Source organism: Akebia trifoliata, chromosome 6 (genome assembly GCF_017979445.1).
Source record: "Akebia trifoliata isolate Shusen 1 chromosome 6, ASM1797944v1, whole genome shotgun sequence".
Lineage (NCBI taxonomy): Eukaryota > Viridiplantae > Streptophyta > Magnoliopsida > Ranunculales > Lardizabalaceae > Akebia > Akebia trifoliata.
In genome coordinates this window covers 2,704,817-2,724,621 of record NC_141380.1, presented here as the reverse complement: position 1 = coordinate 2,724,621, position 19,805 = coordinate 2,704,817, and the positions used below count along the sequence as shown (strand labels likewise).

Genomic DNA, 19,805 nt, shown 5'->3' with positions numbered 1-19,805 from the left:
TTCATCAAAACCTAATGGGGTACCTAAAATTTACCCATCTCTGAAAGATTCAGTATGTTGTAGTTGGCGATATGGAATTGGAAAGACAGAGAGAGTAACAGCAACGTAGAAGCATAAAGGTTTGATAGTTTGCATGAAAAGACTTTCCTTAATAAAAGCTCGCCACGTCTCTCTCTCTCTCATTGATTCAGATTCAATCTTTTTTTCCTAAAAATTCGAAATCTAAACTACTCCTCGAATGCCGCAAACCCAAATTATAAATTCAAGGTGGCGGTTTCATTCTCCCCTGACCCGGCCGAGTCGTCGCCCTTCTTGCAAGATCAAGAATCTTCATCCTATCATAAATCGGCCGAGTCATCGTCTCTGTTTCAAGATCCAGAGCTGGTCATGGACGTCCCCGAGTCCGAATATGGGCCTACGAAGGCCCATGACGAAGAACACTTCGCAGTTGAAGTACCCAATACAGCTCATCAGATCAGCCAAGGTTTAGTTTCTCATTTTCCCCCTTTTTTGTTTGGTTGTTCTTCAATCGAAGCTCTGTATAATTGTCAGAAACTATGTTAATTTTTTGAGATTTTAGTGTTAATTGCGAAACGAAACCCCTAAAATTGGGAGATAAAATCTTGCAAGAAACCTAAAATTCCGGGTTTCTGGTTGTTTAATTTTGTTTTTCGTTATTTCTTTTGTTGTTAGCTGATTTGTTTAATATTAATATTATTAAATTTGTTTTTTTGGGGGGATTTTCGACTTAAAAAATATGTTTGTGCAGAGAAAGGAAGAAGAAATTTTATGAAATAGGAAAAAAAAAAGTGTTAATTGATGGAATGGCTATAAATTGTAAAGTTATAATCTTGTAAGAAACCCGAAATTTTTAGTTTCTGGTTATTTAATTTTGTTTTTCGTTTTTCTTTTGTTGTTGGTTGATTTGTTTTTTTTATTTTTGATTTATTCTTTTTAAGATTTTCAACGTAGAAAATCTGTTTGTGGATAGGAAGGAAGAACAAATCTTACGAAGTAAGAAAAAATGTTAATTGAGGAAATAGATATGAATTTGTAAAGGTATAATCTTGCTAGAAACCTAAAATTTTGAATTTTCTGGTTGTTTAATTCTGTTTTTCGTTTTTCTTTTGTTGTTGGTTGATTTGTTTTTTATTTATTCTTTTTAAGATCTTTGACTTAGAAAATCTGTTTGTGGATAGGAAGGAAGAGCAAATTTTACGAAGTAAGAAGAAATGTTAATTGATGAAATAGATATGAATTTGTAGGTATAATCTTGCAAGAAACGTAAAATTTTGAACTTTTGGTTGTTGGTTGATTTGTTTTTTATTTATTCTTTTTAAGATTTTTGACATAGAAAATCTGTTTGTGGAGAGAGAAAGGAAGAACAAATTTTATAAAATTGGAAAAAAAATGTTAATTGATGAAATAGATATGAATTTGTAAGAAATCTTAAAATTTTTAAATGTTGGTTGATTCATTTCTATTTCTTGTTCTTCTTTTGCTAATAGTTGATTTGTTATTGACTTTATTTGTTGTTTTTTCTTGTGTTAGATTCTTGGTTTCAAGTAGGATTCGTCCTCACTACAGGTATAAATAGTGCTTATGCATTGGGATATTCGGGCACGATCATGGTGCCTCTAGGTTGGATTGGAGGCACAGTTGGTTTAATTTTAGCTGCAGCTTTATCATTATATGCTAATTCTCTTCTCGCTAAACTTCATGAAACTGGGGGAAAGAGACATATTAGATACAGAGATCTCGCGGGTCATATCTACGGTACACTCGAAGTTTTAAGAACTCTTGATTTACAGTCTTTTTAGTATTACTTATTTGGTTTTTAGTAGAAAATTGTTTTCATTTGATGCTTTAATTTTAATTTTTTCATCTCCTAATGTTTTTATTTGATCTGGGTTCCTTCTTGTAGGTAGGAAAGCTTATGCTCTTACATGGGCATTGCAGTACATCAATCTTTTCATGATCAACACTGGCTTTATCATTTTGGCGGGTCAGGCTCTGAAGGTGAGATCGATTATTTAAATAAAAAAAAGGTTTTTAAAAAAAAAACTAAAAGTTGATAGTTACACTTTATTTGAATTAACTGAAATATCGAATGTTACTGATGTAAACTCATTGTAGTTAGTTTAGTTATTTGTTGGGAAATAGTGATGGAAATGATAAAATCAAAGTAAAAAATAGTTGAAGAAATACAGTTTAAAGAGATCTCTTCTTCACAAATTGAGATAACTAGCTGGTTATTATGATGCAAAATTTTCATTGATGTTGTTTTAATATATTCAATTTCGATGCAGGCTGTCTATGTACTCTTCAGGGATGATCATTCCTTGAAGCTTCCCTACTTTATTGCCATGGCCGGGTTTGTTTGTGCCATGTTTGCCTTTGGGATACCCCATTTGTCGGCTTTGAGGATCTGGTTAGGATTCTCTACATTATTTAGTCTAACGTATATCATCACGGCATGTGTATTGTCACTTCAAGATGGTATGTACTACCATTATGTTTTATCTCTTAAAAGTAATGTCGTGTTTTTGAAAATCACTTCCCTGATCATTTGCTTATCCTATTCTAAAAAAAGTAGTTGTTTATTTCATTTTGATTTATGCTTTCCATAAGTCAATTTTTCAGAAGAATGTCTGTGGTGGTGGTGGGGTCATAAGGAAGATTTTTGAACTTTTGAACACTCTTCCCATTCCTCAATCCTCATCTTGGATACCCTTTTGGGGTTTTGATTTTTTTTTGTTTAACCCTAAAAATCCACCATCTCCTGATTCTTCTTCCAACATCTTATAGGACAGGTTTTTTTTTTTTCCTAAAATAAGAACATTGATTTGTCCCTAAAAATTAATTGTCTTCAACAACTAGAGTAAAATTTTTATAATCTCGAAAATTTCCTGAATTTTTTTTCCGAAACTTTGCCAGATATATCTTTGATCAAACCAAACTAACCTCCTGTCAAATAATTGCCGAATCCGAACTTTGTATCTATGGGTTACGTTGGTCACATAGTATCCCAGAGTGCACCTTTGTTTTGTCTTAATCTTTGTTACATCACTCTTTACCATAATTTCATGGTGGTACTCACAAAATCTGAATTATTACATTGGATATGCAACTATTTTCTTTTTAACTTTGAGATTGGATTTTTTTTCCCCCTTTAATTGGGATGACTGGTCTATTATTGTCTTGTTTTACTGATCTTGCCACCTCCAAAAATGCTTCTATGCTGTTGTTTCTTGCTTACACAAGTTACATCTTGTTATAGGATTGAATTCGCCTGCTAGGGATTACAACATTCCTGGATCAAAAGTAAGCAGGATCTTCACCACTATTGGTGCAGCTGCAAATCTTGTTTTTGCATACAACACAGGAATGCTTCCAGAGATACAGGTGTGGCTAGCAAATCAAATAGTGTCCATATTTACATAGTACAATCAACACGTCTTTCATACACCCATTTGGTTATTTTAAACACTGAAGATTGTTGTATGATGTGGGGCCATTGTAGCACTAGTGCTTTTAGGTTTTCGTTGAATGGTGGACTGATTCGACTAAATGGTGGCATAATTTCCATGAATTTGTATTTATTAAGGGCTCAAAGTACCATATTCTGTTAGATTACCTCTCCATGTAATTTTTTTTTTCTTTCTAGAAAATGAATGTGGCTCAGGTTATATGGTATAATGGTAGTAGCTCCTTGATGCACCTTTTATTTATACAGAAACGTGTAGGTTCTCAAACCAAAACCCATCACGAATGTTTGAAAAACTTGCCTATCAACTTTTAGCTTATGCCTATCTGGCCTTGTTTGGCTGCCATCCTACCACCAAATTCAAATTCTAGATATCTGTGATATTGATGATCAATCTTGCCCCTTTTTAGTAGTTTGAGTTTTTTTTTAATAATCAATTTGGCTGATGAAAACCTAGAAAATGGGAAACCCATTTTTGGGTTGATCCTGAAGTGTTGGACACTTTCTTTTCATATTGTGTATTATGTATTTTCAACTTTTTTGACCTCTTTTAGTTATTCATGGTAAAACAATAACAATTTTAGATCTTTGAAAATAAGCTTGTGGAATGAAAGTGTGAACATGAATGTCATGTGAATGGATTTTGTTTGTTCTTGTAATAAAGTTGTTTATCTTTGGCCATTGAAAATATATGAATTTTGTGGAGATTTAGAATTGTGGAGAGGCTCATGAAGTAATTTTCAGTATTTTACGATTAATGTTCGATTGATGCAAATTGTACAAGAAATTTTAGTGTTCCGTTTGGAGGACATTGTGTTTTGGTGGCATTTTGTTTGCTTTGGGGATACGTAAAGAGTGACTGTTTGCTATTATTTTTTTCCTGTTATGTTATTTTCCCTGTTTTCTTACTTTTGAGGATGGTCTGCTTGACCTAAATTTCAGAATTTTGGTGACCTATCGAATATTGTTGCATACTCCTAAGATTCAATTCTTAATCGGAATTTGATGACAGTTATAGAATGATCGCCTTATGTTTATAATCTTTGTAACATTGTATTGTAACAGGCAACGGTGAAACAGCCTGTGGTTGAGAACATGCAGAAAGCACTGTACTTTCAGTTCATAGTTGGAGGTTTACCGATGTATGCCACTACTTTTATAGGGTATTGGGCTTATGGATCCACAACATCATCATATCTCCTCAACAGTGTCTCGGGTCCAGTTTGGGTGAAGGCAACCGCCAACATTGCGGCTTTTCTACAGACAGTAATTGCTTTGCATGTACTCAACCTCATCCTTGTGTTTAATTTATTTAGTATTTCTGTTTATAGTGGGCCAAAGTCCTCTCTATGTGATAGATCCTACCTTTGAGATATCTCCTAAGCCGAAGTTGAGCCGATTGGGGGTTCATAACCATCCTATTTTTGTACCTTCTTTAGGTTGTCTTGCAGCTTTGTTGATGTGTTAACCTTTGAACATTTCTTTGTGGATTGCAGATATTTGCGAGTCCAATGTACGAATACTTGGATACCAAGTATGGTAGATCCAAAGGAAGTGCATTCGCTTTTCACAATTTGTCATTCAGAGTTCTCGTAAGAGGTGGTTACCTAACCATAAACACACTAGTGGCAGCTCTAATACCATTCCTTGGAGATTTCATGAGCCTTACAGGGGCCTTGAGCACCTTCCCTCTCACATTTATCCTTGCGAACCACATGTACTTAATGGTGAAGAAGAATAAGTTGACAGAGTTGCAGAAGTACTGGCATTGGCTCAATATCTGCTTCTTCGGTTGCATGTCTGTTGCTGCAGCGATTTCAGCCTTTAGGCTCATCATTGTAGATTCAAAAACATACAGTCTCTTTGCTGATCTCTGATGAAGGTGGTGGTTATTTGTTCGTTGAGCCATTCTATACTGACCTTTCTACAACACTGCGCTGACGTGGTGGTGTGCATGGAACTGTAGATGCTTTCACTCGTTCTCGAGGAAAAGCATTTATGGTTTTGTGCACACCTCCACGTCAGTGCAGTGTTGTAGGAAGTCAGTTTAGCATTTATCTTGTGCATTAGGGTCTTGTTACAACCTCAAATCTTATTTGAAACATAAAATAATTATTGTTTTGTCCCTCTCCATTGGGGTGGCAATAGAAGCTCTCTCTCCCTCCCTCCCTCCCTCCCTCTCTTCTGTTTGGTACTAGATTTATGTTTTTCGGTTTAGTATTTTATGAGTCTAATCATAATTGGCCTAGTGGAAAGCCGAGCCTTGATAAGCTCCTCCGGAAGCGTAGGTCAAGTGTTTGAAACCCCACGGAGCAATGAATTCCTTGGGGCCACCCTCCAAGGTCCGGTTGACCCTCAACTCAACCAGTTGCAATTAGGAATTTCTGAGGGGTTGGTGCGTGTGACTGGGATTAGTCTCACCCGAAGGATGGGAATACGTGCGATAAGAAAAAAAAATACTGAAAATGTTTGAATGTGCTACAATGTTTTGTAATGTTGAGATTATAATTTGAGGCAAACCTTGGTAGTGCTTGAAGATTGTGTTTTTTTTTTTTTTTTTTTTGAGGGGGGGGGGCGGTGATAAATAATTTAAGGGGTGTAATAAGTAAAAGTTGGGGTGACAATAGCAGCTCTGAAATATGTGTGGACCCAAGTGAGATTCTATTGCCACACCAATATTTTCTTAGGTCCCAGATACATTTTTAAAATATTTATTAAAAAGGGCATATAACCATTTTGGTATTAATTTTTTACCGAGAAGGTGTACATTATGCAATCACTCCATGATTTTACTTTTGTATCCTTCGGATGAACCTCAAGTAAAAAGACCATTTATATGAAATTCAGAACAAGGATATTACGGTAAATTCAGTTAATTGATCATACAATGCGTCAGCATGTTGATAAATATTTTAAAAACAAATACAGTCCGGTAATTTTGGAATCATACTGTCCATTTTTGTATTTTCCTGAAAAAAAAAAAAGGGTTTCATTTCAATGGCTAGAAACCACCATGTCTTCTATTTATTTTTCATTATTTATCATTTCCCAGTTTTTATTTAACAACAAACTTGCTTTCAATGTACCATTATTAGCCTCATTTACATGAAGAGAAACATGAGAAATTATACTTCACTTTCCAATCAACTTTAAACTCAACAAAACAAATCCCTCAAACCAAAGATGAAGTAAGATGGGTCCTTTGGATCAAAAAAGGCCAAGAGATCATTGCATGTTATACATATGCTACGTGTCTCTCTCCTACGTTGTTCAACCTCACCCCGACACCAGCTTCACAACAATGGTGATGGTATTGAGAACTGCAAGGGGCAGTCTCAAGTACTGGATTGCATAGATAAGCCCTATCACCTGCCCCTTCAACGACTTTGTCCTTCCTCCCGAGACGTCTGAGAAGCTCCATCCTCTTGGACCAAGGAACCGCTCCTCATTCAATATTGCTAATGCATTTGCGAGAAGTAGAAAGCCTTCCAACAATGTCCACAAACCCATTTCCTGCATCATAGATGATTCAATCACTACCTCAATTCCTAGAAAACCCATGTAATCTCATCCCAGTTGCAAGCAATCAGAAGCTGACCATTTAGTAATATGTGCATATAGATTGTACATAAGTCAAAATAGATAGATGCACAATATAGAAAATAGGAACCCCACTTTATAAAACCTCTTATAATCCAAACTTAAGTTACTTCCCTATTGAAAACTCTTCTTGCAATCCTTTTTTCACATTTTGGGCTAACAAATTATGATTCATGCACACAAGGACACAGGAGTTAGAAATACTTCAACCTAGATATGTCATGTAGACGAAATCCATAGAGTTATATAAAATTATGTACTTTACTTTTTTATTATTATATATAATTAGAATAGAGTGTAGTAGGTTCTAGAGAAGTATTGAATGGCATAAGTGCCTATGCAAACCAGTAAGACACTTCGGAAATGTGAGGGACCCAACTTGCTCCCTCTCTCTAAATACAAGCACACGCACGCGGGAATGCAGAAGACATTAGGAAGTTTTATTTCGATAAATAGAAACACCCGAACAGTTTCAGCCTTCACTGAAACTACAGATTGTGTCAACTACCAATAATCATGAAGCAACCAAGAAAGACAAACTATGTTTTATCTCAAATAGAACAATATTTTCATAAGTTAGCAATCAAGGTTATCAAATACAAGTACTGGTAGTGGGCTTAGACCCATAGTCAGTTGGTTTGATACACTGCAAAGCAACTTTGAGGTCGTGGGTTCAAGTCCAACTTACCCCTAAAAAAAAGACAAGTACTTGTAGCCATCAAATAACCAAGAGACTTTTATTTTTTTTTTACAGGTATAGAACAACAAAGAGATATAAATAACGTTATGGCCCTAGTAGCAGTATATGTGCATGTTTAGCAACTGAAATTATCAAGTACATTTACCCATAATAATGAAACAACGGATAAATTAATTTTTTTTTTTCCTAATAGCGACATTTGTGCATATTTAGCCATGTACATTGCGAAGTAGAGATATGGTCTTGCTCAACCTCAATACCAACAAATAGATCATAACATTGTACACAAATGCTAATCTTGTTAGATACTTTCATAGACACAATTTTCACACCCATACCCATGCCTCTGTTGGGTACATATATAAGTGTCCTGGATGGATTACAAGGATCCAAGTCCCATCCATAGTTTTAAATCTCGTCCGATACGGTCTCTGTATCGTCCACCAACAAGACGGATAGACAAGTCAAACGTATGGGACAAGATTTAAAACCATGGTTCATTTTTCTCATTGTTGAACGAGACACATATCAGAAAACTTGTCCGAGACCAAGTGGTCTCATTCATGGACTAGATGTGAAAACGAGTTTTAAAACCATGGTCCCATCAAGGCCACAATGGTGCAATGGAGTCTAATCTCAAACAAATGAAAGCCAAATGTATAATTGAGGGGGGATGTAAGATCCTCAAGAAGAAAGGTCATTCCAGATTTTCAATGAAAGTAACCCAAATCACATTCAAACCTTGCACAAATTTCCTATTCTCTTGGATTTCACCAAAAAACTAATCAGCAATGAGGATCAAGATGACTAAGGGCAATCAAATCATATAAGATTGTTTAAATTCCTGAACTATAATTGGATACTGTTGAGTTTGCCATTTTTGCACAAAAAGATAGATTTTTTATTTTTATTTTAGTTTGATTATATTTTAATTATAAGGACTTTTGTTTTTTTTTTTTTTTTTTTTTTATATAGAAAAGCATGAACAGAAACCTAAAACCCCTTATTGGATCAAACACCTAAATTAGAGAAATAAATTTCTGAAATAAAAGATTTTTGATTACAAATTCTCACCAATAATTTACTGGAAATAAAGATGATTCAAGAAGAATTTCTTAAAACTCAAGTCCAGATCGGTAAAGAGATTCTGTAAGAAATCTTATATAACAACAGAGAAGAACTACAGAAGAGTTTCTAAATTTAATCTTATAGAAGATGAGAGGAATCGACCTGCTATTTCCCACGGATTTCTTCCTGCGAAAGCAATTGATCTGAAAAAATCGAAGAGAAAACAAATTTATTCAAACTTTTAAATAAATAAAAAATCAATCTTCTTGGCTTCTGAGTCGTCGATTCGATTGCTGTTGCGTTCTTTCTAATTTGCAGTTTACTCACTTTTACAGAGATGAAGATATGTTAAAGGCAATAAAAGTTTATTTAAATTACTAAAGTGCCATCCATTTCTATGGACTACGGTTCAGGCTCCTTACCTGCAGCTACATGTTTAATGTTGTGATAATATGACCAGCAAGGTGGCATACTCAAATGACCCATGACGTGGACAAGTTTGGGTATCTTAGATCTATGCTTTGGGATACACAATTACACTTCCCCATAAAAAGTGTATCCCGAGGCATACAATTCTACTGGTCCGAACTTGTCCATGTCATGGAGTCATTTGAGTATGCTACCTGGCAAGTCATATTATCAGGATTCTTTCATTAAGGATAACCTAGGTGAGATCGCACCCCATTCTTATGCCACGTGCTATTCTTTGGGACCCAATGACCATAAAGATATGTGATCCATTCCTTGGTCAACCTACTTACCAAAAAACTTAGTGTTTGATAACTTGTATCCACTTAGATCTAAGCTCTTGAAAAAGAGTTTAAATCTAATAATTAAAAATCATTTTTAAGACAATACTCTAATCATGGATGCATATCACCAATCAAACTAATCTTTTAAGTGTAGATTTACCAAGAGATGGACCACATATCTATACAGTCAGTAGGTCACCAAAAATTCCACTTGGCATAAAATGTGGTGCCACCTAACCTTGGTTAGGAACGTGACACTAGATCCCTACTCAATTTCATTTAAGACCAATCACAGGTTCTTTCATTGTTTGATTTTGGTCCACAAGATATTCTATTTGGTAGGCCTGATTGACAGTCATGATTAACGATTGATATCGTTACGATTTGTATGTATATACATCAAGTTATGGAGCATAATTATAGATTATGGACATAATAATGGTAATCCAAGAGGGGGGTGATTTTGGAGACCGAGCTCACACATTCCCATCGGTCCACATGCATTGATGGGTATCCCAATCTATATGGGTATTTTTGTAATGTTTTTCATACACGTAGACTAATGGGAATGTGTAGTCTTGATGGATATCTAAAACATTGGTTTCCAAAATTGCACTAATCCAGGAGATTGTTCTTGCCTTGGTAATTGAGATAGTCAATGTCAATCGTCCATCACATTGATTCACTGGAGATCCAAGATGACTTGGCCAATATTTTCAAAATTCAGCTGTGTTTATGAAAATTGGATTTTGTAAATTTTTTATTTACAAGCTAGTTGAATTCAGCTCAAGAAGTTCCACATTAGTTTCAGAATATTGGCAAATTGTGAAACACTCATAATGAACGATAATGAATTTCAAAATAAGATATGATAGAAAATAACATAAACATATCTCACGTAAACCTCTATTATGATCTTTATCAAATGTTACATCATTCGAATCAGTTATCAACAATGATCTTTATCGAATGTGAATATTGGATGATACATATTCCTCTGCATCTTGTATTAAGATATCTAATTTTTCATGTCAGAAGTTTCATTCTTTTTCTTCGAAAACAAAACCCATCCGCCGCTACAATCTGGCTTTGCCAACAATGTCGGAACCTATTCTTTTTTACATGTATCGAACTTTTAAGCTATGGGTCTTGTATATTTTACATTGAGGACCATCTATGAGGATTCAACGGCTACATCAACCCAAAGCGAGTGTTAGATCTGCTTTTTCAAGTTCAGTTTGCACTTGCTTCTTAACACAAACACAACCCGGAAAGGGATTTGCGTAGAAGTTCTCCTCAAGTCTTGGGGACTCTCCATGTTGTCTTAGATATGGTGCTCCAAGCCTATCGCCGTGTAATCTCTTAACCTTCGATGAGAATTCTTCCCAAGATATGATACCCTTGTCCAACTGATCAATCAATCTCACAAAATTTTGCCTGTAAAACGTACACCAAAATTATAGATTTAACATGAGTTTTCACACACATTTATAATCCAATTGTCTTCAAATTATGTACCTGTCAGGGTTGATAGTCTTTCGAAATCCTTCAAATCTCCTATGACCTTGTACTGCCTTTGCCATGTTCCCATCATAGGTGTAAACGAAAACATCACTCTCAAGTGCCACAATGTAATCCAATGCGGCAAGTCGGTTTTGAAATTGTTCGAAAGGCTCCAACTCTTCTTTTGTTGCAAGAGTGGAGTGAGAGAAGACATTTGGGTACTCTGCACGGAGTGCAGCGATGCTCCCATTACCAAAAATTTCCCCCGCAACTATGTATATGGTTGTAGTAGAAGGATACCCCATGGCCTTAAGGAATTGAGCGGCCTCTCTAGGCGACATAGGACACCCCCCTTGTTGCCGTTTCTCTTCGCTATCAATTTCTTTCTCCTTCCAATGCTTAACTTTGTACCTCATGGCACGTAGTTCTTTAGACTCGGATAACGTAAGGTTGTGACTACACCCGGTGAATGCAAGCATGTCTTTCTCGTATCTATAATAGACGTAAATAATGTTAATCGAATCAAACAATAAACAACAGAACTCTTACATAAACTATAGGTAGTAATAAATACCTTAAATGGAGAGCAATATACCAAGGATCATTTTCATGTCTAAGTCTATCAACCAATTTCTTTCCAAGGTTTTCAATATCTTTGGTGTATCGGAGAGCCACATAATTTGCACGACACCGCAACCTCTGAACCCAATTTGCAAGTCCATTATTGGCAAGTCGGGAATCTGTGTGGGTAAATTTTATCACTTTGTGCCGTTTTAGTAACAAAAGCATCTCCCCTCTGTAGTAACTGGCCTACAAACTCAATTATAGTTTAAATTATAAAAGGTTAAGTAGAATCCTCTTATATATGTAAATAATTTTGATGATATTTAGACCTTTGACCAAGAAATAGGAGCCTTCCTAAGGGGCTTAATTGCTGCATAATGGGGTGGTAACGATTCCACGATCTCGATATCATCTTTTAATACTTCTATAAAGTGCTTCCAATCAAAAATATCTTTAAAATCACTGCAAAAAATCATATACAAGCAAATCTTATTGTGGTTATGTAATTGTGATTCTACCACTACTAGAAAAAAGACTAGACATCACTTTTTTAATGATTTCTATTCTTCAAATGAAAACGTGCGTGTAAAAGGCAGTTTTTAGGCTCTAATTTATCCAAAAATGATGTTTACAGATCAAACATAAACTGATGTCTCAAGTTCCACACTTTTTAGCACGATCCCTCCACCCGCAAAACATGCACTTTAGATTTAAAATTTGACGTTTATTTTAACAAAAGTGATGTCGTCAGTCTTTTTTTAAGTAGTGTATAGGAATCAAACAAAAACCCATACCTAGGATCTGTCCAAAAGGAATCATGATCTAGAGAAGGGAGAATCAGAGTTGCATTCATGATCTTTGCGATTGCAACCATATCACATATCTACAATTCAAAAGTTATGTTACGTTACATTACGTTACCATGTTAGAAGTTAACAAAACATCGTAAAACTTGGAAAGATCAATACTTACTCCTGTTCTCATTTGGTTCAAACCACCATTAGCATGAACTAGAATATAACCATTTGTGCTCCGTTCTGTCACCAAAAAACGATAAAAGATATGAGAAAAATAAGGGATGAATTAATCGAAGTGAATTATCGAAAATAACTAGTAAATTAAGAACTTTAAACTTACGTATTTGATCCCTTGATCGCCCAACGCATTGATAATAGTTGTCATTGTTTGGTTTCCTCCAAATATCAGGAGTCTGAGAACCCAAAAAGGTTAAGTAGATCTTAGTAACAAAATCTTAAGCCTACAAAACACTTGAGACCCCTCTAGTGAAACACCATAACAAGTACTTTAGTAGCTATTAACAGGAAAAAAAAAACCAAAAAAACAAACCAATTATGCGAATCAAACTCAAAATTAATCATGCAACCTTAATTTTATTTTCAAAATTCATGTAAAATAAAAATATTCAGTTTGTAGTATTTAAATATTATCAAATAACAACATTTTATGTTATTATGCAAATCTTTCATGACATTAAGAACAACCCACCAAAGAGAAAGAATTGAAACAAAGTTAATTAAAATAAAACAAGTCCAGTGTTGGCAAAGTTTCAAATTAACAACAAAACAGTGAGAAATAAGAGAAGGGCAACAACAAAATCTTTGAGGGAAATTGAGATTAAAAAAAAAAATTATTTATGGCTTTGTTGTCTAAATGTATAATCCTATTAAAAACCACAAAATATATAAGAGAAAACGATTTAAATGACTATCATTCTGATATCATGCCCCACCCCTCCAAAATAAATAAATCCAATCATAAAAAATAGATATAAATAAACTAATTAATGAAATATTTCAGTTAAATCACATAATTTAAAATTAAAAAAATGTCTAAGAAGATTAAGAAAAACTTATAAGCTTCAGCAAAACAACAAAAAATGAAAATGTTGGATTACTAATTAAAAAAAACAAAACAAAACTCATGCATTTAATTTGATCCATTGTTTCTATATTCAAGAAAAAACCTTGCAAAATCCAACATGCATTCAAAACCAAAAACAATTCTAGATAAAAATTCAAAAATTAAAAAAAAAAAAATAGTTTTGTTTGTTGTTCAAAGAAAAAAAAATACTAAAAATTAGAAGTAAAAAAAAATCCAAAAACAAAAGATAAAGGAAACCTAGGAGAAGAGAGGATCTTACAGGTAACTTCGAAAATTGTTTCGGCAAAACTTTATTTTTTGTCTCAATTTTTGTTATAGCCATCCGAGTCTCCTTAAATGTTTGAAAAATCAAAACGTTATTCTCAACATGATTACTCAACAAACAAATCTTCAAAAACACAGATAAAAATATCAAACAAATCAAAGTCAACAAAATCCGACGACCCAAATTCTTTCCTGATTTCATCTATTGTAAAATCCCAATCATCCATAAAATCATGCTTTCTACACAAAATATCCATAATTTTGGTAACCAAGCTAATCTTCTACGAAGATTCAAATGTCTTGACACGTGGCATTGGCATCCATCATTATCACTATCGTTAATAGTATCGTTCTCTTCGTCTGTAAATTCGAAATAATTCGATTTCTCTGTGTCCATGAAATCAACAACTCGTCTTCTCGCCATGTGTCCTAAAATTCTTGGACTTACATTGCAGGAATTTATGCCAATAGACAACATTACAAGCAAATAATTACAGAGACATAAAAGTACTAAAAAAAATGAGATAATTGAAACTTGTGAAGCGACGTTAATGGTGTTTTCAAGAAAATCATTGCTTCTCTTGGTGTTTTATTTATTTATTTTTGGTTGAATTTTTTGTTGTGTTTTTGTGCTTATGACTTCCATTTATGTACTACAAAATATATGGCGAAAATTTTTAGTTTGTTTCTGAGTCTTTTATGGGGCATACCCCAAAATGTAGTACTAATTATTAATTCTTCCTTAAAGTTACAACAATTCCCTACACACCATAGTTTTTTTTAACACTTTACAACGATGAGATTAACCCCTTTTTTTTCATGAGTTTGTTGTCTAAATGTATAATCATATTAAAAACCACCAAATATATAAGATAAAATGATTTTAACTACTATCATTATGATCTCATGCATCACACCTCCAAAAAAAAATAAATCCAACCATAAAAAATAGATATAAATAAATTAATTAATGAAATATTTCAGTTAAATCACATAATTTAAAAATAAAAAAGGTCTAAGAAGATTAAGAAAAACTTATAAGCTTTAACAAAACAATAAAAAATGAAAATATTGGATTATTAATTAAAACAAAACTCATGCATTTAATTTGATCCATTGTTTCTATATTCAAGAAAAACCCTTTCAAAATCCAACATGCATCCAAAACCATAAACAATTCTAGATAAAAATTATACATATAAAAAAAAATTATTATTTTTTTTTGAAAAAAGAAAAAGAAAAATAAATAAATACTAAAAATTAGAAGAAAAAATAACCAAAAATAAAGGAAACTCAGAAGAAGAGAAGATCTGACAGGTAACTTCGAAAATTGTTTCGGCAAAACTTCATTTTTAGTCTCAATTTCTATTACAGCCATCTGAGTTTCCTTAAATGTTTGAAAAATCAAAACTTTATTCTCTCTACTCTTCTCAGTAGCCTCAACATGATTACTCAACAAATAAATTTTCAAAAACACAGATAAAAACACCAAACAAATCAAAGTCAACAAAATCCGATAACCCAGATTCTTTCTCAATTTCATCGATTGAAAAATCCCAATCATCCATAAAACTATGCTTTCTATCCAAAGTATTCATAATTCTGGTAACCAAGCTAATCTTCTACGAAGATTCAAATGTCTTGACACGTGGCATTGGTGTCCATCATTATCACTATCGTTATTATTATCGTTCTCTTCGTCTATAAATTCGAATTCTCAGTGTCCATGAAATCAACAACTCATCTTCTCATCATGAGTCCTAAAATTCTTAGATTCACATTGCGAGGAATTTGTTCCAATAGATAACATTACCAGCAAATAATTACAGAGATATAAAAGTAATAAAAAAAAATGAGATAATTGAAGATTGTGAAGCGATATTAATGGCGTTTTCAAGAAAACCGTTGCTTTTCTTGGTATTTTTTTAATGATTTTTGGTTGAATTTTTTACTGTGTTTTTGTACTTGTGTGTTTCCATTTATGTGCTTACGAAATATCTGGCAAAAATTTTTAGTGTGTTTCTAAGTCTTTTATGGGGCAGACCCCAAAATGTAGTACTAATTATTTATTTTTCCTTAAAGTTACAACAATTCCTTATGCACCTTAGTTTTTTCAATACTTTACAACGATGAGAGTAACCCTTTTTTATTTTTATGGGTTCTTTGTCTAAATGTATAATCCTATTAAAAATCACAAAATATATAAGAGAAAGTGATTTTAACTACTATCATTCTAATCTCATGCTCCACCCCTCCGAAATAAATAAATCCAACCATAAAAATAGATATAAATAAACTAATTAATGAAATATTTTAGTTAAATGACATAATTCAAAAATTAAAAAAAATATATCTAAGAAGATTAAGAAAAACTTATGAGCTTCAACAAAATGAAAATATTGGATTATTAATATATTAAAAAATAAATAAAACCCATGCATTTAATTTGATCCATTTTTCTATGTTCAATAAAAAAATCTTTCAAAATTCAACATGCATCAAAAACCAAAACCAATTCTAGATAAAAAATAAAAAAAAAAAGTTATGTTTTTTTTAAAAAAAAACTAAAAATTAGAAGAAAAAATAAATAAAAATTAAAAAATAAAGGAAACCCAAAAGAAGAGAGGATCTTACAGGTAAATTTGAAATTTGTTTCAGCAAAACTTCATTTTTGGTCGCAATTCTGTTACAGTCATCTGAGTCTCCTTAAATGTTTGAAAATCAAAATTTTATTCTCTCTACTCTTCCCATTAGCCTCGACATGATTACTCAACAAATAAATCTTCAAAAACACAAATAAAAACGTCAAACATATCAAAGTCAACAAAATTCGACGACCAAAATTCTTTCTTAATTTCATCGATTGTAAAATCCCAATCATCCATAAAACCATGTTTTTTATCCAAAGTATCCATTATTTTGATAACCAAGTTAATCTTCTACGAAGATTTAAATGTCTTGACAAGTGGCATTGGCGTTCATCATTATCACTATCGTTACTATTATCGATCTCTTTATCTGTAAATTCGAAATAATTTGATTTCTCTCTGTCCATGAACTAAACTACTCGTCTTCTCGCCATGTGTCCTAAAATTCTTGGACTCACATTGCAGGAATTAATTACAGAGACATAAAAGTAATAAAACAAATGAGATAATTGAAGCTTGTAAAAGCGACGTTAAAGGCGTTTTCAAGAAAATCGTTGCTTCTCTTGGTGTTTTTTATTATTATATTTGGTTGAATTTTTTGCTGTGTTTTTGTGCTTGTGGCTTCCATTTATGTACTACGAAATATATAGTGAAAAGTTTTAGTTTGTTTATGAGTCAAAATGTAGTACTAATTATTTATTCTTCCTTAATGTAGTACCTTAGGTTTTTTTAACACTTTACAACAATAAGATTAACCTTGTTTTTTTATGGGTTTGTTGTCTAAATATATAATCCTATTAAAAATCACAAAATATATAAGAGAAATTGATTTTAACTACAATCATTCTGACATCATGCCCCACCCCTCCAAAATAAATAAATCCAACCATAAAAAATATATATAAATAAACTAATTAATAAAATATTTTAGTTAAATCACATAATTTAAAAATAAAAAGATATCTAAGAAGATTAAGAAAAACTTATAAGCTTCAACAAAACAACAAAAAATGAAAATATTGGATTATTAATAATAAAAAAGACAAAACCCATGCATTTAATTTGATCCATTGTTTCTATATTCAAGAAAAAAAACTTTCAAAATCCAACATGCATCCAAACCAAAAAAAAGAAAAATTCAAAAAGTTATGTTTTTTGTTTAAAAAAAAAAACTAATATTTAGAAGAAAAAAAAAATAAAGGAAATAAAAAAGAAGAGAGGATCTTACAGGTAACTTCGAAAATTGTTTCAGCAAAACTTCATTTTTTGTCTCAATTTCTATTACAACCATCCGAGTCTCCTTAAATGTTTGAAAAATCAAAATTTTATTCTCTCTCCACTTCCCATTAGCCTCAACATGATTACTCAACAAAGAAATCTTCAAAAACACAAATAAAAATACAAAACAAATCAAAGTTAATAAAATCCGATGACCCAAATTCTTTTCCAATTTCATCAATTGTAAAATCACAATCATCCATAAAACCATGTTTTGTATAAAAAATATCCATGATTTTGGTAACCAAGTTAATCTTCTACGAAGATTCAAATGTTTGGACATGTGGCATTGACATCCATCATTATCATTATCGTTACTATTATTGTTATTTTCGTTTGTAAATTCAAAATAATTCGAGTTCTCCATGTCCATGAAATCAACGACTCGTCTTCTTGCCGTGTGTCATAAAATTCATGGACTCACATTGCAGGAATTTGTGCCAACAGATAACATTACAAGCAAATAATTACAGAGACATAAAAGTAATAAAAAAAATGAGATAATTGAAGCTTGTGAAGCGACGTTAATGGCGTTTTCGAGAAAATCATTGCTGTTCTTGGTGTTTTATTTATTTATTTTTTGTTGAATTTTTTTGATTTTTTTGTTGTGTTTTTGTGCTTGTGGCTTTCATTTATGTGCTACGAAATATATGGCGAAAATTTTTAGTTTGTTTCTGAGTCTTTTATGGGGCATACCTAAAAATGTAGTACTAATTATTAATTCTTCTTTAAAGTTACAACAATTCCCTAAACACCTTAGTTTTTTTTGAACACTTTACAACGATGAGATTAACCTCTTTTCTTATGAGTTTGTTGTATAAATGTATAATCATATTAAAAACCACAAAATATATAAAATAAAACGATATTAACTACTATCATTATGATGTCATGCCCCACACCTCCAAAATAAATAAATCCAACCATAAAAAAAAATATATAAATTAATTAATTAATGAAATATTTCAGTTAAATCACATAATTTAAAAATAAAAAAATGTCTAAAAAGATTAAGAAAAACTTATAAGCTTTAACAAAACAACAAAAAATGAAAATATTGGATTATTAATTAAAACAAAAAACAAAACCCATGCATTTAATTTGATTCATTGTTTCTATATTCAAGAAAAAAAAACCTTTCAAAATCCAACATGCATCCAAAACCAAAAACAATTCAATATAAAAATTATATATAAAAAAAAAAATCTGTTTTTTTGTTCAAAAATAAAAATAAAAATAAATAAATACTAAAAATTAGAAGAAAAAATAACTAAAAATAAAGGAAACCCAGAAGAAGAAAGGATCTTACAGGTAACTTCGAAAATTGTTTCGGCAAAACTTCATTTTTCGTCTCAATTTTTGTTACAGCCATCCGAGTCTCCTTAAATGTTTGAAAAATCAAAACTTTATTCTCTCTGCTCTTCCCATTAGCTTCAACACGATTACTCAACAAAGAAATCTTCAAAAACACAGATAAAAACGCCAAACAAATCAAAGTCAACAAAATCCGACGACCCAAATTCTTTTCTGATTTCATTGATTGTAAAATCCCAATCATCCATAAAACCATGCTTTCTATCCAAAGTATCCATGAATTTGGTAACCAAGCTAATCTTCTACGAAGATTCAAATGTCTTGACACGTGGCATTGGCGTCCATCATTATCACTATCATTACTATTATCATTGTCGTCGTCTGTAAATTCGAAGTAATTCGATTTCTCTGTGTCCATGAAATCAACAACTCGTCTTCTCGCCATGTGTCCTAAAATTCTTGGACTCACATTGCAGGAATTTGTGCCAACGGACGACATTACTAGCAAATAATTACATACATAAAAGTAATAAAAAAAATGAGATAATTGAAGCTTGTGAAGCGACGTTAATGGCGTTTTCAAGAAAATCGTTGCTTTTCTTGGTGTTTTTTTATTTATTTTTGGTTGAATTTTTTTGATATTTTTGTTGTGTTTTTGTGGTTGTGGCTTCCATTTATGTGCTTACGAAATATATGGCGAAAATTTTTAGTTTGTTATTGAGTAT

At 32.4% G+C, this 19,805-nt stretch overlaps 2 protein-coding genes and 1 pseudogene across 4 annotated transcripts; 1 reads left to right on the top strand and 2 right to left on the bottom strand.

Moving 5' to 3' along the window:
* Positions 1-72: 72 nt before the first annotated feature.
* On the top strand, positions 73-5,618 carry LOC147399582 (putative proline transporter 2). Its single transcript, XM_086444997.1, has 7 exons — positions 73-484; positions 1,552-1,776; positions 1,925-2,019; positions 2,310-2,499; positions 3,281-3,405; positions 4,553-4,768; positions 4,984-5,618. Exons 1-7 carry the CDS (start codon positions 388-390, stop codon positions 5,362-5,364), a joined length of 1,329 nt encoding a protein of 442 aa, XP_086301123.1. The 5' UTR covers positions 73-387; the 3' UTR covers positions 5,365-5,618.
* Positions 5,619-6,501: 883 nt separating this feature from the next.
* On the bottom strand, positions 6,502-9,186 carry LOC147399581 (uncharacterized; annotated as a pseudogene). The gene is made up of 2 exons (XR_015179088.1): positions 9,018-9,186; positions 6,502-7,000 (listed from the first exon to the last, which is right to left on the bottom strand). The product of XR_015179088.1 is annotated as an uncharacterized LOC147399581 (transcript).
* Positions 9,187-10,486: 1,300 nt separating this feature from the next.
* Positions 10,487-19,731, bottom strand: LOC147399580 (O-fucosyltransferase 19-like). Of its 2 annotated transcripts, none has more exons than XM_086444994.1 (8): positions 19,076-19,731; positions 12,812-12,884; positions 12,647-12,711; positions 12,469-12,557; positions 12,004-12,136; positions 11,685-11,920; positions 11,126-11,602; positions 10,487-11,044 (listed from the first exon to the last, which is right to left on the bottom strand). In XM_086444994.1, the coding sequence occupies exons 1-8, from the start codon at positions 19,577-19,579 to the stop codon at positions 10,804-10,806; spliced, it is 1,818 nt and encodes a 605-aa protein (XP_086301120.1). In that variant the 5' UTR covers positions 19,580-19,731; the 3' UTR covers positions 10,487-10,803. The 2 variants fall into 2 exon arrangements, with proteins under 2 accessions (XP_086301120.1, XP_086301122.1); XM_086444996.1 differs by lacking the exon at positions 19,076-19,731 and adding an exon at positions 13,836-13,934.
* Positions 19,732-19,805: the final 74 nt, after the last annotated feature.